Here is a 25,447-nt window from a genome sequence, read left to right on the forward strand (position 1 = left end):
GTAGTACCAGTTGTTATTATTGGATTGAATTTAGATTTGAAGGTTGACACTGTCAAGTGACTATTAAGTCATTTTTTCACAGCATGACTTTTGTGTAGCTGTTTTAACTTAATCAAATCACTGTCAATGGTTAATGTTTTTTTCAGTAAATTGTACATTAATCTGATGCATTCTCTTGTTTATTTTCCAAACTCCCAGTCCAAAGAAGAAATTGTACGATGGGAGGAAGGTAAGAAATGGCAGGGCAGGATGGAGAAAGTGCGAAACCTAGTGAAAGAGAAGGAGCGAGAGACAGAATCTCTTTCTAAGCAGCTCAACACTATCAGAGACCTCTATACCAGGTCAGTGTTACCAAAGACATGTATATGTACAGTTGTTGGATCTATGTATTGCTAGACACCATATCAACCAAAAAAATGAGTGTAAGCATTGTTAAGGATTTGAGTCTTCATTATTTAAAATTGTCTCAAAATGATTTTGACCACTACAGGGGAAGAGAGTCATTCAATTGAATTCTACTTGAAGATGGCAGGGATATGAGGGCCGTATAATGGCTGCCTTCAGGGTTAGACTGTATATAGTTTACAAGTCTGATTTATTCATGCATAACAAAATGGAAAATAATAAGATCACAATGTTCATGAACATGCCACAAGGGAAAATGTTGCATAACCAACGACAATGACGCGCAAACGATAACTAACATAACCAATTGCTATAACTAATGAAACTGATCAATCATGGACACTTCCAGCCAGCTCACCATTGTGTTTGCACAACTCCTGCCTTCTGGCAGACACATTGGAAGGGAAGAAAAATCCACCAACTCAGTCCCCTATAATATTACATGTATTAGTGTTACACTTAGTCCTTCCTATTGTGTTATTATAATTTCTCTCTAATGGCCTCTGTTACGCTGTTATTGTTAATATGCTGTCAATTCCCAGTGATTGCTCTTGTGCTAAAACAAATTTCACCACCCTAGCTGTGTGGAAATAAAAACAATATACATTCACTTGACGCCTTGCAGAAAATACAGTGTAAAAGTATATACCAAATGATGGCCAAGAAAGAATTTGTCTTAGCCAATTTGACTTAAACATGGGAATTTTTTGAACCCCTGAAAAAATAAAGAGTAGCATTGTGTATTTAGACCAGTTTAAATAGCCATGTGTAAGAGTAAAAAGGGAGTGGGAAGAATCCACCATGTCGTTGAAAAGGTGTTTGAGAATGGGATCAATCTCAACTCATAGTCGCCAACATCCTTGTGTTAAGACTGGAGCAGGAGAAGGTCGGGCTGCAGAAGAAGCTGAAAACTCGTGGTGTGACAGCTGATCAAGTGGTGGGCATGCAGAACGCAGAGACAGAAAAAGAAATGAAGGAGTTGAGGAGCCGGAACTCAGAGCTGGAGATGCAGATCCTCACTATAAAGTATGTATTTGAAAAATATTTTCTATTGTTTAGTTGGTTGTGCCTTTTAATGCAAAACTGCACAATCTTAAGCACTGCATAACATCATAAATGATTTTACATGCACTTTGTAAGAAAATTGTGATGAGTTTCATTAAGTACCTACACAGTATTTGTACATATGCAACAAATCAATACATTGTGGCGGACACTAGGGGCTATGCCTCTCACCCAGCAGGACTGCGAGCTGGGGGCGTGGTTTACGTTCCCGGGCTCGCCGGGGCAGGGTTGTTCCTGCTGCAGTTGGTTTTTGGAGTTGAGGAATTACTGTTCCTATTATCGGCGCGGATTTTCTGTGTGCTAATGGTCTGCTGGTTGATGTTGCAAACCGCCGTTTAATTGATGCTGTGTCTTTCGCCACTGTTCCGTGCGAGACAAGGGGAGCCGGGCCGTTAACACACGCTAACTTTTTAGCATTAGGGGATGTTTTTCAGCGCTTGCTGGCGGATTTTCCATCGGTGACTACGCCTGCCTTTTCCACCGCGGTTACTAAACACGGGGTAGAACATTTCATTCCCACTCTGGGACCGCCAGCTTTTGCGCGCGCGCGGCGCCTCGACGCGGTAAAATTGGCTACCGCTAAGGAGGAGTTCGCCATCATGGAGCGTCTGGGTATAGTGAGGCGTTCCAACAGCCCGTGGGCCTCGCCGCTTCACATGGTGCCCAAGGCGGATGGGTCGTGGCGGCCTTGCGGCGATTTTCGCCGCCTGAACAACGTCACCGCCAATGACCGCTATCCCATCCCACACATACAGGACTTTTCCATACGCCTGGCAGGTACCACTATTTTCTCTAAGGTGGACCTGGTGCGCGGCTATCATCAGGTTCCCGCGCGCGCAGAGGACGTGCCCAAGACCGCAGTGATCACCCCGTTTGGGCTTTTCGAATCCATGCGCATGCCTTTTGGCTTGAAGGGGGCAGCGCAAACCTTTCAGAGGCTGATGGACTCGGTGTTGCGTGACCTTGATTTCGTGTTCGTTTATCTCGACGACATATTAGTGGCCAGTCCGTCAGCTGACGAGCACCTGGCGCACCTGAAACAGGTTTTCCGTCGTCTGGACGAACACGGCCTGATAGTCAACCCGGCCAAGTGTCAGTTTGGACTGCCGGTGATTGACTTCTTGGGTCACCGCATTTCGCCGCAAGGCGCGGTCCCGTTGCCTTCTAAGGTGCAAGCGGTGGCGGAATTTCCCCGCCCGGTCTCTGTTAAGGCATTGCAGGAATTCTTGGGAATGGTGAATTTCTATAACCGTTTCCTCCCTCGCGCTGCCCACCTCCTTCAGCCACTTTACGAAGCCCTGCGGCTTAAGAAGGCTAACGACCCTGTCGACTGGACTCCCGAACAGGTCCAGGCCTTTGACGGAGCTAAGTGCGCCCTGGCTAACGCTGCCCTCCTCGCCCATCCCACACCCACGGCGTCCATAGCTTTAACAACCGATGCGTCTGACATAGCCGTGGGAGCTGTGGTTGAACAGCGTGTGGCGAATGCGTGGCAGCCACTCGCATTTTTTAGCCGCAAACTGCGAGATAGCGAGCGCAAGTACAGCGTTTTTGACCGGGAGTTGCTGGCACTGCACCTTGCAACCCGGCATTTCCGCTTCCTGCTGGAGGGTTGCCCATTCACGGCTTATGTGGATCATAAGCCGCTGACTTTTGCCATGTCCAAGGTGACTGAGCCGTGGTCTGCTCGTCAACAGCGCCACCTAGCGGCGATCTCCGAGTTCACAACGGACATTCAGCATGTGGCCGGGAAGTCCAACCCTGTTGCTGATTGTCTGTCGCGTGTGCTTGTGTGTCCTGTGCACCTCGGTGTGGATTTCTCCGCTATGGCTGCCGACCAGCCCAGTGACCCGGACGTCCTTGCCCTTAGGTCAACGCGTACCGGTCTCAAGCTAGAGGACGCTGTGATGCAGGAAGGCAGTCCTGCCCTCCTCTGCGATGTCTCCACCGGCCGTCCCCGCCCCGTTGTTCCGGTGGCCTGGCGCCGTCGAGTTTTCGATTCGATTCACTCCCTCTCGCACCCTGGAGTTCGGGCATCGGTGAAGTTTGTCGGTTCCAAGTTCGTCTGGCCTGGCCTCCGCAAGGACGTCAAGGGTTGGGCAGCTGCATGTGTAGCGTGCCAGCGCGCTAAGGTCCACCAGCACACTAAATCGCCCCTCGAACCGTTTCCGATCCCGGCCAGACGTTTCGACCACGTGCATGTGGACCTGGTGGACCCTCTACCTTCTTCACAGGGTTTTACGCACCTGCTCACAATGGTAGATCGGACCACCAGGTGGCCAGAGGCTGTCCCTCTATCCTCCACAACATCCTCGGATGTTGCACGCGCTTTTCTTTCCTCCTGGGTCGCCCGTTTCGGCACTCCATCAGATATCACCTCAGACAGGGGCCCCCAGTTCGTGTCGGAGCTCTGGTCGGCACTTGCGCGATCCTTGGGTGTGCAGGTACACCGCACTACCGCGTATCACCCTCAGGCTAACGGGTTGTGTGAACGTTTTCACCGGTCGCTCAAGGCAGCGCTGCGCTCTCGGATGGTAACTGGGTGGATCGTTTACCTTGGGTTATGCTCGGGTTGCGTTCTGCTCCTAAGGAGGACCTCGACGCGTCACCCGCTGAGCTGGTGCTCGGTCAGCCACTCCGCGTCCCTGGGGAATTTTTGCCTGGGAGTTCCGCTCCTCGACCCCGTCCGGCCGTTTATCCTTTTTTGTCCGACAGCACTCGGGTTCCAGGCCCCGTTCACCACTGTTTTCCGCGGTCGTTCGTGCCTGCGGAGCTCATGTCGGCTCGTTTTGTTTTTGTACGGCATGATGCTCACCGCTCACCCCTCCAACCCCCATACGATGGCCCATTTCGGGTTCTTGAGACGGGTCCTAAGGGTTTTGTGCTGGATATGGGTGGGCGTAGGGAGCGTGTCACGCTTGATAGGCTTAAACCGGCGCACAGGGTGGCAGGCGAAGTTGTGTTTCCGGCTCAGGTTCCCCTTCGGGGTCGTCCTCCTTCCAGGACCCCGGCAGTGTCTTCACGGGTTCAGCGTTCTGCTTCTCAGCTGGCTTTGGACTGTGTTTCACCTACTGTTTCGGCTGAGGGACAGCGCAGCCGTTATGGCAGGCTGCTTAAGCCTCCAGTGAGACACTAAGTTTCTTTCCAGGAGTCCCTTCTGGGTGTTCGGGGGGGGGGGGGGCCTGTGTGGCGGACACTAGGGGCTATGCCTCTCACCCAGCAGGACTGTGAGCTGGGGGCGTGGTTTACGTTCCCGGGCTCGCCGGTGCAGGGTTGTTCCTGCTGCAGTTGGTTTTTGGAGTTGAGGAATAAACATCAAACTCGCCTTGGTCTCATGTGTTTTTCCTCATTCCTGCCACAACATGTACATTTATTGCCGGTAGACATCCCACCAATTGAAGAGATAAAATGTCAGCTTGCTGCAGGCCCGCTGGACCGAATGTGGTTCCCTATAGCCTTCATAAGAGTGCACCTGATGTATTGAGGTATTTATGGAAGTTAATGGTAGCCATTTGGAATCGGTGACAGGCATGGAGTGGCGACAGGCATGGGCTCAAGTCCATTAATACTGGGAAGGCATCCAGCTCTTTACCTGTGCCCCTGTCCATAGGGTTAGTAGTTGTGTCAGGAAGGGCATCCGACGTAAAATTTTGCCAAATTAATATGCGGATTGCCAAGACCATACTGGATCGGTCGAGGCTCCGTACCAGATCGGTCAAGGCCTGGGTTAACAATGACTGCCATTGGTGCTGTGCCTACCAATGGAAACTGTAAAATCTGCTGTGGTGACCCCTGAAAAACAGAATAAGATGAAAGAAGTAGAAGAAGAATGGTAGCCATTTGGAAAAAAGGAGTTATTCAGAGAGTGTAGAGCAGGAGACATTTTAATACCAAAGGATGCAGTAGAGATTGAACAGTTAAGGCCTATTTGTCTTGTCAGCGTTGAGGGAAAGGTCTTCTTTAGCGTTGTGGAAAGGAATTTGACAGCTTATTTGAAGGTGAATAAGTTATTAGACACCTTGGTACAGAGAGCAGGAAATCTAAGTTTCTCAAGATGCTTAGGAGCAGACAGTCATTATTAGTCACAAAATTCACACAGCAAAGAGAGAGGAGAAATCTCTGTGTAGTATTTTTGGACCTGGCAGATACCTTTGACTCTTGTCACATAACATTTTGAGGAAGGCATTCAGTTTCCTTCAGGTCCCTGATGATATTATGAGACTAGTTAGGCTGTATTTTGATGATATTCAGTTTTGTTTTACCACTAGTGAGTACACAACTACATGGCAGCAGCTGGAGATAGGGATACTGGCAAGTTGCCCTTTTTCACTTCTAGCATTTGCCATGGCCATCCATGGAGGTGATAATTAGAGCATCTAAGTGGGTTGGTGGTGGTGAGAAATTACAGGGTGGAGTGCGTCTCCCTCCCATCAGATTGTACATGGATGATATGACCACAATTATGACTACAGCTTCGTGTACACATAAGTTATGGGCTAAGCTGAATGACAATCTAAGATGGGCAAAAATGAAGATAAAACCTAGTAAATCTAGGAGTTTGTCAATTATTAGGGTGACAGTGGTGCAGAAGAGTTTTTATATTGATGAGGAGATGTTATTCATCCGTCTCAGCGACGAGGGCTATCTAATCATCCTGTAGGGGCCAAATTCTGTGGGTGCAAAGATGGCTGGTTAGTCCAATCTGCGCCCTGAATGTTCTTTGGCAGTGTGGGCATGGGATAGTGGGAGTAGCTGGAGGGTTGCTGGCACAGTCTTTCTTGGCCTGCCTGCGGATCTCTGCTGCAGCAATCCTGGCTGCCTAATATGTGTTTGCATCATTTCGGACAGCTGCACGCCACTCTCTGTTCAAAGCTTTCTGTTCCCATGTATCATAGTTGATGGTGAAGGCCTTTAACAAAACCTTCAAGGTGTCTTTGAAACGCTTGTATTGACCACCATGGGAGCGTTTGCCTTGCTTGAGTTCACCATATAACAGTTTCTTTGGGAGCCGATGGTCTGGCATGTGAACTACGTGGCCCCCCAACGAAGCTCTGATTGCATGAGGATGGTGTGTATACTCGGCAGTCTTGAGCGAGTGAGGACTGCTGTGTCAGGGATCTTGTCATCCCACTTTATGCCAAGAAGTTTTCTGAGGCATGTGGTGTGAAAGTGGTTTAGTGTTTTTGCATGGCGTTTGTAAACTGTCCATGTTTCGCAACCGTAAAGCAGTGTAGTGAGAACTATGGCCCGATACACTTGGTGTACTCCTGGGTGATGCCTCCCCTGTTCCACATATTCTTGTGGAGTCTGCCAAAAGCAGTACTTGCTTTAGCAAGCCGTGTGGTCATCTCTTCATCAGTGGTGACATATCTGGAGAGAGAACTGCCCAGGTAAGTGAATTTGTCAGCCACATTTAATCGATGCCCATTTATGGTGATGTTGGGTACATTATATGGCTTGCCTGGAGCTGGCTGATGAAGTACTTCCGTTTTTTTTTTATGTTGATGGTGAGGCCAAAGTTGTTGCAAGCCTCTGAGAACTTATTGATACTTTGTTGCATGTTGGCTTCAGATGTAGCGTTGAGGGCGCAGTCATTGGCAAACAGAAGATCATTTATGGGTGCTGTTTTAACTAAGGTTTTTGCTTTAAGCCGCTGAAGGTTGAAGAGAGAGCCATCAAAACGGTAATTGACAGCAATGCCAGCGTCCCCCTCCCTGAAGGCATCTGACAGCATGGCTGAGAACGTAAGGCTGAACAAGGTTGGAGCAAGGACACAGCCTTGTTTAACTGCATTAGAGACAGGGAACGGCTCAGATGCAACTCCGTTGTCTTGGACTCTGGCTAACATGCCATCGTGTAGTTGTCGTACGATGTTGATGAACTTTTTTGGACATCCGTAGTTTGCCATGATTCTCCAAAGGCCGTCTCTGCAGACAGTATCAAAGGCCTTAGTCAGATCGACAAAAGTGGAGTACATGTCAACATTTTGTTCCTGGCATTTTTCTTGAAGCTGCCGGGCAGCAAACACCATGTCTATGGTCCTGCGTTCTTTCCGGAATCCACATTGACTCTCAGGTAGAAGTCCTCTCTCGAGGTGTGCGCTGAGGCAATTTAATAAAACTCTTGCAAGCAGCTTGCAGTGGTTATCACATGATTGGCGATTTCCCTTGTACTTATAGAGATGGATAATTGAGGCATCTTTAAAGTCCTGAGGTACTGTTTCAGTTTGCCATATGAGATGAAAAAACTGCTGAAGTTTCTTAGCAATTACAGGCCCTCCTTTATAAATTTCAGCTGGGATGGAGTCTGAGCCAGGCGCTTTTCCACTTGACAACTGACCGATTGCCTTAAGTGTCTCTTCCGTTGTTGGAAGGGTGCTCAGCGTCTCATCAGATGGAATTTGGGGTAGTTGACCGATGGCTTCATAGTTAATGGTAGAAGGGCGATTCAAAACATTGCTGAAGTGTTCAGCCCATCTTACAAGAACCTCCCCTTTGTCTGTGATTAGTGTTGTCCCATCTGCGCTAAGGAGCGGGGATGAGCCAGCCATGGTAGGACTGTAGAGTTCTTTCAGGCCATTGTAGAAGTTTTTCATGTCATTTCTGTCTGCAAAGCCCTGTATCTCATCAGCTTTGTTGCTCAGCCATGAATCCTGCATTTGGCGTAATTTTCTTTGGATAGAGCTGCAGATGTTCCTAAGTGCATCTGTCTTGGCCGTTGACTGGGGCTCTTCAATATGAAGTTTGTAGGCACAGCGTTTCGCTTCTAACAACTGGTTTATCTCGGTGCAGTTTTCATCAAACCAGTCTTTGTGATTCCTTGTGGAGAGGCCTACACACTCCAAGGCTGTGTTATAAACTGTGTCACGAAGTGCGGTCCAAGCAGCCTCCACATTCTGGCTATCCAGCACAGTAACCTCCAGTCGTTCCTCCAGTGTGTCTGTAAAGGACTTCTTGATGTCATTATTCTTTAGATTACTGACATTTAGACGTTTTTGTGCTACACATAGCCTTTATAACTCTTATGTCCTGCCGATATCTTTTCCTGACAATGACATAGTCAATCAAGTGCCAGTGTTTGGACCTCGGGTGCATCCAGGACGTTCTGTTTCGGAAGGGGAGCCGAAATACTGTGTTTGTGATCAGAGGCCCATGTTCTGCGCCGGTCTGAAGAAGTAGCAATCCATTGCTGTTCCAGCTTCCAACTCCGTGCTTTCCGATCATGCCTTCCCAGGAGATGCTGTCTGTACCAACTCTTGCATTAAAATCACCAAGAATGATGAGTTTTTCAGCGCTGGGAATGTCGGCAATGACAGTATTCAGGTCTTCATAAAATGTATCTTTGATCTCATCCGGGTTGGTCATCGTGGGTGCATAGGCGCTGACAATGGTGACAAATTTCTTTCCCTGAGAAAGGGGAGTCTCAGCGTCATTAGGCGATCATTCACGCCTTTTGGAGGTGTGGCTAGTTGCTTACAAGAGTTGACTTGACTGCGAAGCCAACTCCAGCTTCATGTTTCTCCTCAGGTCCACGCCCATTCCAGAAGAAAGTGTAGTCTGCGCTTCTTTCGCGAATTTCACCCTGTCCTGCCAGCCTGGTGTCACTCAAGGCGGCAGTGTCGATATTGTACCTGTTTAGTTCATTTGCAATAAGTGCTGTGCGTCTCTTGGGTGTTTCTGCATTTTCCCTGTCAAGAAGAGTGCGAATGTTCCATATGGCAATTTTCAAATGTGTTGTTTTCGTCTTTTTTCTGTTGTTTCGACCGCAAAAATAGGGACCCCTCTGACCACGGTTTGCCGGATGGGGTGACAGGGAGCAGGCAATTTTTAGGTCACCTTTTCTAGACCCTTCCTCATGCCAGGGAGGTGAGCAGTGCGGTCCTAAAGAGAGCTGCTCAGTCGCTCAGAGGGCTGCCGAACTCCACTTCTGCTCCTTTCAGTGAAGAACGACCATGAGGTCTAAGCCGCCTGTGTGCAGGTTTGTGGCTATGATTTCCAGTGTACCCACACCTGTCGCTTCGTCACGCCCCTATCGCCACAGAACTTTGAGAATAAAAATGGGGTGATGGATGGATGACTGATGACTTGCGCAATGATTTTGTTTAAAGTGGGGAAGAGTTTCGCATCATCAACCCCACTCTCGTCCTAGACCATCTACTACCAGTGGCACGACTAGGCGAGACGACTGGCAATGGAGAGAGATGCAGATTTTTCCTTGGGGTTTCTTCCCGAAGCCTTTCCCATAGACGAGTACACCCACAAGGCAGCGGAGGTTTTAAATCAGAGTTTTCCTTCTCCTAGATGAATTGCCTGACAAGGCCAACGAGCTTCATCTGCCCAGGTTTGAAATCAGAGTTGTCCTTCCCCTAGATTGGCTGCCAAGAAAGGCTAATGAGTCCAATCGACCCAACCAGTTATACCGCCGGGAACCCGGTCGCCCTCGCAGTAGGCTTTGTGAAAAACAGGAGGTACCACGAGAAGGTGCTGCTGTGGTCACAGTTGCGTAGGAGCGGCCATATGCTAGCATATGTAACAGGAAACCATATGGAAGGTCCTGCCTAGCAAGCTAAGTGATGGACCCGCGGTGATCACTACACCAGGAAGCGAGAGGCCACGGCACCGCTTCGGATTCCTTTTGGCAAGTAGGACATCTGGCCCAATACTCGCCAACTCCCTGATGAGGAGATACTTCCTTCCAGATTCAAGTAATCTGTCAAGAGTCTAAGTAGATGGTATAGTGCTTCTTTACGCCATAGGGACCAAGGTTTTGAGTTGAGAAATGTCATTGTGCAAGGCACTAGAAAGATTGGCAGGCCATTATTGTCTGGCGTATTGAAACTGTGTTGCTTGCAATTTTGATTGTTAGCATATATAATGTGGCCATTGACAGTATATCAGATTGCCATCACTGAGCTGGAAAAATTAGAGGAGATGGTGAGCATGTCAGTTAAGAAATGGTAAAAGACGTTTGCAGACCATGGAGGCAAGTCGTATTAAATTGATCATTGGAATAATTTACGATATACACTGCAAAACCTTAAGTCAATGGGTAGGTGAAGATGCAAGCTGTCAACTGTGTGCCAGTACGGCTACTCTGAAGCACATTTTATCAGGCTGTAGTTTTAGTTTACCACAGTGTCGTTACATTTGATATCACAATCAAGTTCTTAAATGTTTGGCAGGTATGATTGAGGGCAGCATGGTGGCGCAGTGGTTAGCATGGTCACCTCACAGCAAGAAGGTCCTAAGTTCACGCCCCGGGGTAGTCCAACCTTGGGGGTTGTCCCGAGTCGTCCTCTGTGTGGAGTTTGCATGTTCTCCCCGTGTCTGCGTGGGTTTCCTCTGGGTGCTCCAGTTTCCTTCCACAGTCCTAAGACATGTAGGTCAGGTGAATCATCAGCCATACTAAATTGTCCCTAGGTGTGAATGTGTGTGTGTGTGTGTGTGTGTGTGTGTGTGTGTGTGTGTGGGGGGGGGCACTCTGTGATAGCCTGGCAGCCCATCCAGAGTGTCTCCCCGCCTGCCGCCCGATGACTGCCGGGATAGGCTCCAGCATCTCCGCGACCCTGAGAGCAGGATAAGCGGTTTGGATAATGGATGGATGGAGGTGTGATTGAAAGCAAGCATATGAAAGTTAATTCAGCTCATGTTGGTATAAAAAATAGAGTAGTCGGCTTTATGCAGGAGGGTCAGAATGTGGCATTACAGGCGCAGAGTCATAATCTTGGTAGATGGGGGAAAGTGAAGGACTGGATGCTAGCTGATGTTGGCATGCAATGGCAGGTGCAACAGATAATTGTGTCCACTACTTTCAGGCCAGACATGATTCTATATTCAGAGAAGGAGCGAATAGCTTGCTTCATCAGGTCAACAATCCCGTTTGAGGACATAATGGAGGAAGCTTTTGAGAGAAAGAGGTTAAATTATGAAGATTTAGTAGGTGAGGCAAGGGGTTGCAATTGACAAGCTCAAGTTAGACCAGTTGAAATAGGTGTTAGAGGGTTTTTAGCTAGATAAATGACATCATTTGTTTAAGAATTTAGTATTCAGGGTTGTTCTTTGAGATCAGCCCTGAAGAAGTTACCTGACTCTACAGAGATGGCCAGTCTGTGAATGAGAAGAAATAATTTCAGTTGGTGGAGTAGCTCTTAGACATTGTTCTCAGAGGTTAGTAGTAGGCAGGTGATGTTTGATGTGGTTATGGAGGGGGATGGTTCTGGGACGCAAGAACTCACTGTTGAGCCTTCTTGAGATGCTGTGGGCCAAATTCAACGAAACACCTGGGATGGAAGGTGCCCACTTGATAACCCCAGTGAAATACTCACGTTGGCATTCTTATTGATTATTGCAGTTTGGTTGCCAAGCATTGCTTGTAGGCATTTGGTTTCTGACCTGCTAAGCAGGCTTTTTTAAGCCAGCAGTGTCAGCCATCCCATTAGCGTACAGTTTGTAATATCAAGATTGAGGGTACACATACTCATGTTGGTACTCTCATTGGTTGTTACAGCTTGGTAGCCAACTACACTATTTACTAAGCATAAACCAGATTTATGGAGATGTATGACGGTACTGTCTGATGTTCTCTCTTTGAATGCAGGGACAAGTTTATGAAGTTGGCTGAACTTTTCTGTCTTGGTTTTTTGAATTGGTTTAGTGTGTAGCCCCCTAAATATCACAAGGGAGTTAACATCAGATCCTGTGTATTATTAAATGTAATATGATCATCCTAAAATGTTTACACAAATCAATTTCACTTGAAACTGCTGTCCAAATATATATAGAGATTGATTGATTTATTGATTGATTGATTTATATATCAATCAATATAATAATTGATACATGCATAACTATTTTGTCATTCTTAGAGATACACCTTGACTGTAATTTTTTAACTTTATTGTCATTGTCATATAAAAGCATTCTAGGGACACCAAACTTTTCTTATATTGACATTACATTTAAAGTATGTATTAAATGATATAACTAATGCCTGCACTGAGAATTTAGCTTTCGCCCTCCTTACTTTAGGTGGCTTACAAGGATTTTGATATAGAAATGTAAGCTCACTCTACTGTTTTACGTATCTTTAGTTGCCATTGATAACAGCATTAGCCAAATTTTTTAATGTGATGTAACTTAATATCATATTTACCCTTCAGACAAAAGCAGGCCTTACCGAGAGATGCTGCCATGGAAGACTTGACCTTGAGAAACCGCTACCTGGAAGAGAGACTCCTTTCCTTGGAGAGTCAGTCGGCACAAGAGCCTCCTTCCAGACCTTCTGTAAGTCCTCATTGGCTATTTTCAGTTCAAATTTCGCCTGTTAACTCAGATGTAACACAGAGCAAATATTTATTTGATATTCTACATAGTTCATGGTCTTTTCATCAGTTTCGTACACTTGGGCATAACCTGTATTGTGTAACTCAGTGCAGACCTGGGTCAAATTCAATTAAACTAAATTTACTCCCTAATTGTAGTGAATATTCAGTGATTTGTCTTGGTGGTACTGGTGCAGAAATGCACTGTCAGCTCACATTGTAACATACTAAGTACATGGACACAGATGGTGCAGGGACAACAGGATCTCATATACCCCTTTCACACTCGCCAAAAAACCCGCTAATGTCCGCCTTTAGTCAATGTAAAAAGGCGGATGTTAGCGGGTTTTTTTGGCCAGTGTGAAAGGGGTAATAGTCAGTGCAAGTCTACAGTTTAGCTCATACACTGGCAGTAGGGCAGTGGATAGCCCCCTCAATATGAATCAAAAAGCTTTTTGTATGCTTGTGCATTTACATAGTCTGACATTCATTGGACTGCATTTTCATTAGATTCCAGCAATAAGTAATAATACACTGTCACTGGGAATAATTGGTTTCTTATAATCATGGAACATACAGTATCTTATATGCTAAAATTCCACCCATTCTGCACCCAAGCAGGCCAAAACTAACCGTTAAAAGGGTTAGGAAATACGATTTGGCCTAGGTCTGCATCAAGGGCCAAAAGTGTTCTTCTTTTTTCCTTCATTCATCATCACCTCACCCTCTTTCATACCCTTTTTACTCTTTTTCTACTGATCCACCTGTGGGTGTTTCAATGGCTTCATCAGTGTATGAGTGTGTGTGTGTGAATGGGTGAATGTGAGGCATACATTGTAAAAAAGTGCTTTGAGTGGTCTGTAGACTAGAAAAGTGCTATATAAAATGCAGTCCATTTACCATTTTACCATCTCTTTCTTCATTGGACTTAATTCCATTACCTGCATGTAAAGGGGAAAAGCTCATCTTCTCCATCTCTAAAAGGGATTCATTCTCTTACATTTGATGTTGGGGATGGCCCCTACTCAGTTGTAGACAGCCACTCTGTTTATACAGAGGTTGTTGAAGACCTCCCTGGCCAGCAGAGGAAGCCAAAGCAAAACCAAGAACATCAAGAAACTAGAAGCAATTTTACGGTAGCAGAAAATGTTGCCATTGAGCCAGTGCAGCTGAGTCCCAAAATGGCAAAAAGCACAGAAGCAGGAAAAACAGATGAGATAAGAGAGGAAGACAGTGATGCCTTGGTCCCTAGATCTCTAAGCCCAGAAGGAAATGAACACAAGACTGATGATAAATCGTTCTCAGAATCTGTGGGATTGCCGGGCTGTGAAGTGGGGGCAGATACAAATGGTGTAGGTGAGCTAGGGAGTAGAGAAACATATGGTGTTTTAAGGGACGGAGCAGAAAACCCTCAACTGACTGAGGAAAATTTTGAGCCTAAAGAAAAAGAACTTGAAAAGATTGTTAAGGCAACAGCAGAATGTACACCCATCCCTGGACCAGATGTGGACCCTACTGCCATCCTCCATGATGACTCGAGAGTTCGTAGTAAAGAACTTTACTCAGACATACTCGTGGGAAACAAACTTGACATTGCAGGGGCCACTGACAGACTGCCTGAGTCCAAGGTTGATACCTATGAAGGTGGTGGACAAGGAAAACTCAAATCCCATAGACATCTAAAGGTACTCCACACTCAGTCATCTTGTTGACCCAGTAGTGTTGTGAAAGTCTGGTAGTTGTGCTAGCAAGACATATCTCAGGCTTTAGCAGTGAGTGGCTTGATAGTGTGCTGGCCTCTTCCCTCCTCATAGCCCATGGTAAGATGTGTACCTGTCTTGTATGTTTTCATTGGGATAAAAACTTTGTAGCTGCAATTTTGATGATTATTGAGTCTTTACTTTGCCTCAATCTTCATGTAATCAAGTGAAGTGACTTTCATTACTTCAAGCGCTGGCAAGGAAATCCATTTCAAAAATGCACTGAAGTCTCTCAAAATCCTTCTTTTTTAACCCCTTGTAAGTTAGCTTCTTTAAGATAAAAAGTTTGCTTTTGTCAGCAGTAATATATCCTTATTCTCCACTTGCTCTCTCACTTATTTTTGGATGCCTGCTGTGTGTAAAGAGGACTATCTTTTGTCTTCCTGTAGACATCAGGACGAGGGACAGGCACGCCGTTGCAGAAAGACCATGACCTGCAGAAAGAAAACCTCAAGCTTTCCTCTGAGAATCTGGAGCGCCGCTTTCAACTGGAACAAGCAAACAAAGACTTGCCCAGGCTGAAGGTACATATCCACATCTGTAGCACTGGGACTAAAAAGCCATGCTTCTCAGTGTCCTGGTGACTGTGACATCAATGTTAAAAAGTCTTTTGTGTTGGAATGTTTGATTCCTAAAAAAATACAATTTTATCTTTTGTCTTGTTTGTGGATGAGCATGCTGAGGTAATCTTTTGAGCGTATATCAGGATGGTATGTGCCGATGTTGAAACAGAAAATGCTTTACTGTAAAATGAGCTGTGCTTTCATTTTATGGGAAAAGGCTTTGAAAAAAAGTATTGTTTTGGAAACTGGCTTCAACTGTGAAGTAGCAGAAAACTAGTAATTAGTAATTTTCTTTAAAAAAAAAGGTACAAACCCCAATTCCAATGAAGCTGGGACGTTGTGTAAAACGTAAATAAAAACAGAATACAATGATTTGCAAATCCTTTTCGACCTATATTCAATTGAATACACGACAAAGACAAGATATTTAATGTTCAAACTGATAAACTTTATTATTTTTTTGCAAATATTCACTCATTTTGAATTTGATGCCTTCAACACGTTCCAAAAAAGCTGGGACAGGGGCATGTTCACCACTGTGTTACATCACCTTTCCTTTTAACAACACTCAATAAGCATTTGGGAACTGAGGACACTTAATTGTTGAAGCTTTGTAGGTGGAATTCTTTCCCATTCTTGCTTGATGTACGACTTCAGTTGCTCAACAGTCCGGGGTCTCCATTGTCGTATTTTGCGCTTCATAATGCGCCACACATTTTCAATGGGAGACAGGTCTGGACTGCAGGCAGGCCAGTCTAGTACCCGCACTCTTTTACTACGAAGCCACGCTGTTGTAACACGTCTTGCTGAAATAAGCAGGGACGTCCCTGAAAAAGACATCGCTTGGATGGCAGCATATGTTGCTCCAAAACCTGTATGTACCTTTCAGCATTAACGGTGCCTTCACAGATGTGCAAGTTACCCATGCCATGGGCACTAACACCCCCCCATACCATCACAGATGCTGGCTTTTGAACTTTGCGCTGATAACAATTTGGATGGTCCTTTTCCTCTTTAGCCCGGAGGACACAACGTCCATGATTTCCAAAATCAATTTGAAATGTGGACTCGTCAGACCACAGCACACTTTTCCACTTTGCGTCAGTCCATCTCAGATGAGCTCGGGCCCAGAGAAGCCGGCAGCGTTTCTGGGTGTTGTTGATATATGGCTTTCGCTTTGCATGGTAGAGTTTTAACTTGCACTTGTAGATGTAGCGACGAAATGTTAACTGACAATGGTTTTCCGAAGTGTGCCTGAGCCCACGTGGTGATATCCTTTACAGAATGATGTCGGTTTTTAATGGCCTGAGGGATCGAAGGTCACGGGCATTCAATGTTGGTTTTCGGCCTTGGCTTACGTGCAGATATTTCTCCGGATCCTCTGAATCTTTTGATGATATTATGGACTGTAGATGATGAAATCCCTAAATTCCTTGCAATTGTACGTTGAGAAATGTTGTTCTTAAACTGTTGGACTATTTGCTCACACAGTTCACAAAGTGGTGAACCTTACCTCATCCTTGCTTGTGAAAGACTGAGCCTTCCGGGGATGCTCCTTTTATACCCAATCGTGACACTCACCTGTTTCCAATTAACCTGTTCACCTGTGGAATGTTCCAAAGAGGTGTTTTTTGAGCATTCCTCAACGTTCCCAGTCTTTTGTTGCCCCTGTCCCAGCTTCTTTGGAACGTGTTGCAGGCATCAAATTCAAAATGAGTGAATATTTGCAAAAAAAATAATAACGTTTATCAGTTTGAACACTAAATATCTTGTCTTTGTAGTGTATTCAATTGAGTCTAGGTCGAAAAGGATTTTCAAATCATTGTATTCTATTTTTATTCATGTTTTACGCAACATCCCAACTTCATTGGAATTGGGGTTTGTACCTGAATTCAGTTCATCCTCCTAAACCTTTTGTCTTGCAGGATCAAAATACTGACCTTAAGGAGATGTGCAGTGTGCTTAAAAAGGAAAGGGCAGAAATGGAGAAAAAGCTGACCCATTTACGTGGAGTATGTCAACCACTAAATTCACCATTGACCTTTGAATTCAAGTCAAGAGTTCTTTTGATTATTAAAGATAGACAGAAGTGAAAAAAACTCTTTTTTAATATAGATAATGACTGATCAGAATAACAACCCTCTATTAAGGGTTTCACATTAAAGTGAGATTTGCAAGGTTTGTCCCATTCTAAATACAGTTATCTCCTTACCAGGCCAATCACAGTGGTAAAACTGTACCTGAGCTTGAGAGGATCATCGGATTGATGAAGAGGGTGGTAGAGAGGGTGCAGCGGGAGAATGAGACACTAAAGAAAGCTACTGCAGCTTCAAATCAGGAAAAGCTTGCCACTTTGGAGCGGGAACATGAAAAACTCAAGGTTAGCAACATCAACAAGCAATTATTTTACAAGCAAATTACCTCTTTTACCTTTTTACTGGCTCCAGCCTTACTTGTGTTGTTTGTTGTACTGAAGACTGATTATGAAAACCTGAAAAGTCAAGCTGAAGCTGAGCTGAGCTCTAGACTTGAGTCCAAAACCAGAGGGATGGAGCAAATAGTGATGGAAAACGAACGACTGCGAAAGAAGATTAAAAGGGTAACTGCTTATGGGTAATTCCACATCTTAAAAAGGTAGACAGTTTAGAACACAAATGTTATTTATTGTTCACTGTTGTATTTGTTCAAAAATAGATCATTTTTAGTAAAGAGTTGAAGATAGCTTGTCCACACAGTAACATTTATAGTCTTTTATATCAGTGAGCATTTTATCAGTTATATTTTCAAAACATTGTCAATTTACCCTTAAAACACTGATACATTTGTTCTCTGTTTCATGGACACTATTTCCTGTTGATGAAGGGAGGCCTGCAACACAGTCATTGAATAATCTCTTTGCTTGCGAGTTAATTTCACTACAACATTAGTGGCGTGCTTCATCAGTCAATAAACAGCCAATCACATGTGGTCACACCCCACTGACCTGATAGGCCGATCTACCTGTCACACTATTCTCCTGCCTCTTCTTTTTTTCCTAGTCTAGAGCTTCTGCTTTTTCTACTGCTTGCAGTGCTGTATTGCCCCCTTGCCTGTCTGCTTATTCTCTTGCTCCAACCACGTCCCCAGCATCCACCTGCGGGCTCTGTTTCTCATATTTAACTAATAGGGGATTTTAAAGTCCTCATGCCCTACTCTCTCCTGACTGAATATGAGTCCTCACTGAGTGAGGGGAACAGTGCCTTGACACCCAGCTCAAATATTCTACGTACATAAGATTCATATGCAAGTTGTCTGATTGAATTACAGGAAATGGAGGTTGCTGAGAGGATGCGAGTCGATAAGACTAACCTGGAGGTGACCAATGAGAAGCTTGAGACAGAGCTGAAGGAAACTAAGCAAAGGCTTCAGGCCGCCCTTTCTAAAGCCCTCCCAGAAGGAGCAGACAGCAAGACCTGGAAATCATCTGTCATAACGAGGTCAGCAGACTGTCACAAGTATTCAACCAAGGCCTGGCTGTTTTATATTAATGCGATGCAGTTTACTGTCAGTGGTTGGTATTTTCTGTGGTCAGCAGTAGCCTAGGGTGTAGAAACATAGGCTTGTGACAGAGGGTTGGAAATCCTCAGACAGGCTGTGAAATTGCGGTTGAGGGAAAATGAATGAGCAGCATTCTTCTCCCCACAGTGGCTGCCTTGGATGTGCTCTCACTCCTAGCAAATGTGGAAATTGATGAATGTGAGAGTGCATTGCTGGGGAAGAGCATGGAACTTGGTTGTCTTTGCCTGGAAAAAGTGTTTTTTTTTGTTTTGTTTTTTTGTGACTGCTCATGGAACTCTATTTATAACACTGCCGCCACGCTGCTGACTTTGTATGCATGGATGTTTGTCAAAGATATTTTTCAGTCTTTATAGTCAGCCTTGAGAATTGTGTTTTCAGTTCAAATTAGCTCTTAATGAGTTCCTTAAAGTTTAAAGTTAAATTCAGGATTGTATATTTGATGAAAATTACACACTCCATTAAACTTTGATTTATCATGGGAATGTTTGCCACTAAAAGCACATGCTTCCTCTCAACAGCTACCTGCTTTCTAATTGATAAAACAAAACCTGTGGTCTATCTAGCATAACCAGTCTTCTTGTGGTGACCATTAGGCAGCTCCACTAAAGCCTTAGGATGATCATTATGGTGTCTTGCTCAACAGTCCCACCACAGTAGTTATTGAGGGAAAGTGGGTGTTGTTTCTTTCCTGTATCCATCCAATTTTTCAAGCAACTTTCTGTTCAGAAGCATGTCTCTGTAAAGTCAAGCTAATCACCACCACCCTTGGTACACTTTTAAGACTCAGATACATTTTTTCCCCCTCAGAATGTTTGAGAACAAAATGAAGGAGCTGGAGAAGGAGCTCTCCCAGAAGACTGCCAGCCTCACCAACCTCAAACGACAGTTAAAGGAAGTCAACGAGAGAGAAGAAAGAGCTCAGCAACGTGTTGGGAAACTTGAAGATCAAGTACAATCTTAATCCCCTCCTCTGTTGTAATGTAACCATTAAAGCGTAACATCACCCCCCCACCCCTCCATTGTTGGGGTGCAAGAAAGGGGGAGTAGTCTATTGGGCTCTCTCTGGCTATGTTTAGACTGCAGTCAAATCTGTTTTGTTTCTCAAATCCGGTCTTTGAGACTGACTATCCCTCATTGTTACTTTCAAATGAGCAGGTCAGATTCCTGTATTCAGGCATCATTAACCTATCTGCATTAGTTGCCATGGTAACAATATAGGTGCGCATACGTATGCTAACCGGCAGGCTTTGAAGAATGGAAATGTATCCTATTTACTTCATAGCAATATCTAGTCACAATGCAGGATTCCTCCGTTGTACTAGACAGCACCATGTAAACAGAGGTTTACATGCAGCCATGTTTTGTGCTGCGAGAGGTGTGGTGTCATAAGCATTGTCAGCAATGTAAAGGACAGTTCATAGAAAAAAGAGACGTGCTCAATTGACTTGTATTAAAAGTATTTAGAAAGTTTGTAAGGTGCTCTTTGGTAACACGGCTTGATGAATGATCAAGAACAGATCTGGAGATCACTTCAAACCAATGCACTCTTACAGGTACTTATGCTAGGTTAAAAAGCCTTTATTTGGGTGGCATATCCAATAAGGAAAGCAATTATGAAAAATACTTTTTTCTTTAACCATTTGTTAAATAACTTCCTTCTTTCGTTCAAGACATCACTGAAGTGTTGTGCAGACTGTCGGACGTTGCCTCCTTGTATACTTATATTACCCATAAGGAGGGCTTATTGGCTGCTGTTACCTTTTTTTTTTTACCCCTTACAAAGTGGACACTAAAAAACTGTCTTGCTCTTTCAGGAACCTTTTATAATAATAATACATTTTATTTGTACAGTGCCTTTCAAAATACTCAGACACTTTGCATATGTTAAAATAAACACACCAAAAGCATAAAACACACAACATTAATTACACAATAAAAGTAATTCTGAAGAGGTGAGTTTTGATTAATGATGTGAACGTGGATAGATCGGTGCATTCTCTGATGTATTTAGGGAGGGGGCAGCTATGGAGAATATTCTGTCACCCCAGGTCCGGTGCTTGTTCCTGTGTGGTGGAGAGAGGAGGTTGGCATGGGAGAAGCGAGGGCTGTGGGAAGGAGTATGGTCGCAGGGGGGCTGGTTACAGACCGTTAGTTCTTTGATACACCATGTGGTGCAACCTGGACATATCGTCATTAATGAAACCGGGGTCATCAGGTGTTTTGGGTCTTAACATCAGACATCCTCACCCGAGCGACTTAGCCAGGGGTGATCAAGCCTCAACTTGTGTCCAGGTAGTGCATTGCACCATGTGTCACCCCTGTTCACCCAGAGCAAACGAGAAGCCTTTTCTGCAGCTTCCAAGATGTTCCTAATGGCTCTTCTTTGCAGCCCACAAATCCCATAGAGTCCCAGGACCCAATGTGGCAACACTCAGCTACCAGATCTGCCCTGTACTGGCTCTTGAGTGTCCTCAGCTTTCGTCTAAGTTGGGCAATTCTAACTTCCCATTGGTTTGGCTTTGCAGTAGTCTCGGTGGCCCGTTGTTCCTTGATGCCGAACCTCTCTGAAGCGATGCTCATTATTGAGGTAACCATTGTCTGGAGCCTCTGGTCTGCACCACCCTTGGCTGTAGCTATAAGGGCTGCAGCTACATCTTTGTCAAACTGGCGCCACTCTGACTTTGTTGGCAGCAGACCACAAAAAAAAGACACGAAAGTAATTCCACATCACCGAAGTTTTTTAAATTGTGCAGAAATGTTTATTCATTTATATTTTTCCCCTGTTTTAATAATGTTCAGATTGATTCTTGCTTGTCTGGTGAGTGTGATTGGGTATTACCTATGCAGGTAAAGTAATTAATGCCATGTCCTGGCCAAAAGACATAAATATACCTTGGTTCTGGGAGACAGCACCCTGGTGAAGGTAACAGCTGCTACACATGGGTAGCTGTCTTTGCTCACTCGAGTCTATTTTTATAAACTCACTTATTAGATATGCCACTTCAAGGCTCTTTAACCTAGTATAAGTACATATAAGAGTGGCTTGGTTTGAGGGCATCTGGGTAGCATAGCAGTCTATTCTGTTGCCTACCAACACAGGGATCACCAGTTCGAATCTCCGTGTTACCTCCGGCTTGGTCGGGTGTCCCTACAGACATAATTGGCTGTGTCTGTGGATGGGAAGCCAGATGTGGGTATGTGTCCTGGTTGCTGCACTAGCGCCTCCTCTGGTCGGTTGGGGTACCTGTTCGGGGGGGGGGACTAGGGGGGAATAGCGTGATCCTCCCACGCGCTACGTCCCCCTGGCGAAATTCCTCACTGTCAGGTGGAAAGAAGGGGCTGGCGACTCCACATGTATTGGAGGAGGCATGAGTGCCTTGGTTTGGAGTGATCGCCAGTTCTATTCTTTATGCAAAGGATCGTTTGAAATCCGATTGTCCAGACTGAGACATATCTAGAAACCAGAAATGTGGTTTAAATGATTTCCATGGGTTTTTTCTATTGATTCCAATATGGATATGCCAAAAATCATGTTCAAGCAGCCAGTTTGAATAAAGCCTCTAATTAGTGGGGGCAGTAACATTCATACGGTTTTTTTTGCGTCTGTGGACCAAAGTACTTTGACGTGTAGGCATTCAGGACTGCCCATCTATGACGGAGTTCAACCAGCATTGGTGCAATGTTGTATGAGCTGTTACCAGAAATGCAGATAATTTCATATTTTCACAGAAATGTTGCAATTTATTACAATGTTGCAATTTCTTTGAAATAAAGCCTCACAGTTCACTCCAAAAAGTGTGTATTTAAAATGTTACAATTTCATTTAACAGATGCTTTTATCCAAAGCAACGTACATCTGAGAGTTAATACAACACAAGCAAAGATCTAGTCAGAAGGCGACAACGCAAGTACAGTGGCTTGCAAAAGTATTCATACCCCTTGAACTTTTCCACATTTTGTCACGTTTTGACCACAAACATAAATATATTTTATTGGAATTTTATGTGAAAGACCAACACAAAGTGGCACACAATTGTGAAGTCCAAAGAAAATTATACATGATTTTAAATTTTTTTTACAAATAAAAAACTGAAAAGTGCGGTGTGCAAAAGTATTCAGCCCCCTGAGTCAATACTTTGTGGAACCGCCTTTTGCTGCAATTACAGCTGCCAGTCTTTTGGGATATGTCTCTACCAGCTTTGCACAACTAGAGACTGAAATTTTTGCCCATTCTTCTTTGCAAAACAGCTCAAGCTCAGTCAGATTAGATGGAGAGCGTTTGTGAACGGCCGTTTTCAGATCTTGCCACAGATTCTCAATTGGATTTAGGTCTGGACTTTGACTGGGCCATTCTAACACATGAATATGTTTTGTTTTAAACCAGTCCATTGTAGCCCTGGCTTTATGTTTAGGGTCGTTGTCCTGCTGGAAGGTGAACCTCCACCCCAGTCTCAAGTCTTTTGCAGACTCCAACAGGTTTTCTTCCAAGATTGCCCTGTATTTGGCTCCATCAATCTTCCCATCACCTCTGACCATCTTCCCTGTCCTTGCTGAAGAGAAGCACCCCCAGAGCATGATGCTGCCACCACCATGTTTGACAGTGGGGATGGTGTGTTCAGAGTGATGTGCAGTGTTAGTTTTCCGCCACACATAGCGTTTTGCATTTAGGCCAAAAAGTTCAATTTTGGTCTCATCTGACCAGAGCACCTTCTTCCACATGTTTGCGGTGTCCCCCACATGGCTTCTGGCAAACTGCAAACGGGACTTCTTATGGTTTTCTTTTAACAATGGCTTTCTTCTTGCCACTCTTCCATAAAGGCCAGATTTGTGCAGTGCATGACCAATAGTTGTCCTGTGGACAGATTCCCCCACCTGAGCTGTGGATCTCTGCAGTTTGTCCAGAGTCACCACAGGCCTCTTGGCTGCATCTCTGATCAGTGCTCTCATTGTTCGGCCTGTAAGTTTAGGTGGACGGCCGTGTCTTGGTAGGTTTGCAGTTGTGCCATACTCTTTCCATTTCCAGATGATGGATTGAACAGTGCTCCGTGAGATGTTCAAAGCTTGGGAAATCTTTTTATAGCCTAACCCTGCTTTAAACTTCTCCACAACTTTATCCCTGACCTGTCTGGTGTGTTCCTTGGACTTCATGATGCTGTTTGCTCCCCAATATTCTCTTAACAAACCTCTGAGGCCATCACAGAACAGCTGTATTTGTACTGAGATTAGATTACACACAGGTTGACTCTATTTAATCATTAGGTCAACATTCGATCATTCAGCAATCATCAGGCAACTTCTGAAGGCAATTGGTTGCACTCAGAGAAAAGGAGGCTGAATACTTTTGCACACTACACTTTTCAGTTTTTTATTTGTAAAAAATGTTTTAAATCATGTGTAATTTTCTTTGTACTTCACAATTATGTGCCACTTTGTGTTGGTCTTTCACATAAAATTCCAATAACATATATTTATGTTTGTGGTCATAACATGACAAAATGCGGAAAAGTTCAAGGGGTATGAATACTTTTGCAAGCCACTGTAAGTGCCAAAAAACTAGGTTTGGTAACTTGTTCCACCACTGGGGAACTACAGAAGAGAAGAGTCTGGCTAGTGACTTAGGGCCCCGTTGTGGCGGAAGTGCCAGGCACCTTTCATTGGCAGAGCGTTGTGAGCGGGACTGAGTGTAGACCTGAATGAGGGAGTTCAGATAGGCAGGAGCCGTTTTAGTTGCTGTTTTGTAAGCGAGCATTGTGTAGTCTTTAACCTGCTGCCAATTAATGGCTGGTATCTTTGTTATACATTTGTAAGCAGTGCTTAAAACATTTTGTAATTCAACGATTTTTTTTTCTTTTATCTCAAGGTGGAAATGTTAAAAATGTCTCCTCCCAGTGTAAACAAAGTTGCAGACCTCATGAGTGAGCTGAAGGCCTTGAGGTGGGTAACCCACCATTCCTACTATGACATATCCATTATAGATTATTTCGCTTATTTATCAGCAATCAATTGTTTAGTAAAAGCTGCCAATATGAAATCGCTCCTGTCACTTAAGATCAGTTAAATTGTTGATCTCTTCGCCTAATGTGGCTGGTTTAGTAAGACACATTTGACTGGCTGGTACTTTGAGTCACACATTAAATTTTCTTCTTAAGACTGGCCAACAGCAGGCTAGAGCAGGAGAAGGTGGAGCTGAAGCAAAGGCTGGAGGAGTACAGTGAGAGATACGGGGAGACGTCCACTCAGCTAGGTGAGTTGGCTATTGTTTTGTGTTTGCATCTTGCATTATGTTTTTCCCATAACCTGAAAACTCATGCATCATTCAGCCCAGTCCTACTTCCTCTACTTGCTCTTTTGTACTCATCTTGAATAACAAGTCCTTTCCAACATGGTCCTCAAGTTTTTTTCATTGTTGGGCTCATATTAATTCGCTCTGGATAAAATCATTAGTTAATTTCTAAAATATAACATATTCAAATAAACAATTGTGGTTACTGTTTTTTTCTTCTCCTTTTTTTTAGGATATGGGGAGATTAAAAACCTTCTTAAGGAAGCTGAAGCAGAGAAAACACACTGGCAAATGGAGGTTAAAAAGTTAAAGAAAGAACTTGAAAATTTTGACCCTGCATTTTTTGAGGAGATTGAAGATTTGAAATTTAACTACAATTTAGAGGTCAAGAAAAACATCCTGTTGGAGGAACAGCTCAGGAAAGTGTGTGACCAGTTCGGTGTGGAAGCCGACATTCCCAAAGTGTCAGTTGGTTAACTCAAGCGATACTGTG

General features: G+C 44.5%; 1 protein-coding gene across 1 annotated transcript in view; it reads left to right on the forward strand.

Annotated features, from left to right (window-relative positions):
- cep290 (centrosomal protein 290) overlaps positions 1-25,434 on the forward strand; it is a 110,920-nt gene extending 85,486 nt beyond the window's left edge. Inside the window, exons 40-51 of the mRNA XM_056282384.1 lie at positions 199-341; positions 1,276-1,431; positions 12,629-12,752; positions 14,940-15,074; positions 17,039-17,125; positions 17,329-17,493; positions 17,590-17,712; positions 18,420-18,589; positions 19,479-19,620; positions 24,532-24,605; positions 24,821-24,915; positions 25,187-25,434. Coding sequence (XP_056138359.1) covers positions 199-341; positions 1,276-1,431; positions 12,629-12,752; positions 14,940-15,074; positions 17,039-17,125; positions 17,329-17,493; positions 17,590-17,712; positions 18,420-18,589; positions 19,479-19,620; positions 24,532-24,605; positions 24,821-24,915; positions 25,187-25,431 — 1,659 coding nt within the window. The 3' untranslated portion in view covers positions 25,432-25,434. The remainder of the gene's footprint in view (positions 1-198; positions 342-1,275; positions 1,432-12,628; positions 12,753-14,939; positions 15,075-17,038; positions 17,126-17,328; positions 17,494-17,589; positions 17,713-18,419; positions 18,590-19,478; positions 19,621-24,531; positions 24,606-24,820; positions 24,916-25,186) is intronic.
- Positions 25,435-25,447: the final 13 nt, after the last annotated feature.

Source organism: Lampris incognitus, chromosome 6, assembly GCF_029633865.1.
Source record: "Lampris incognitus isolate fLamInc1 chromosome 6, fLamInc1.hap2, whole genome shotgun sequence".
Lineage (NCBI taxonomy): Eukaryota > Metazoa > Chordata > Actinopteri > Lampriformes > Lampridae > Lampris > Lampris incognitus.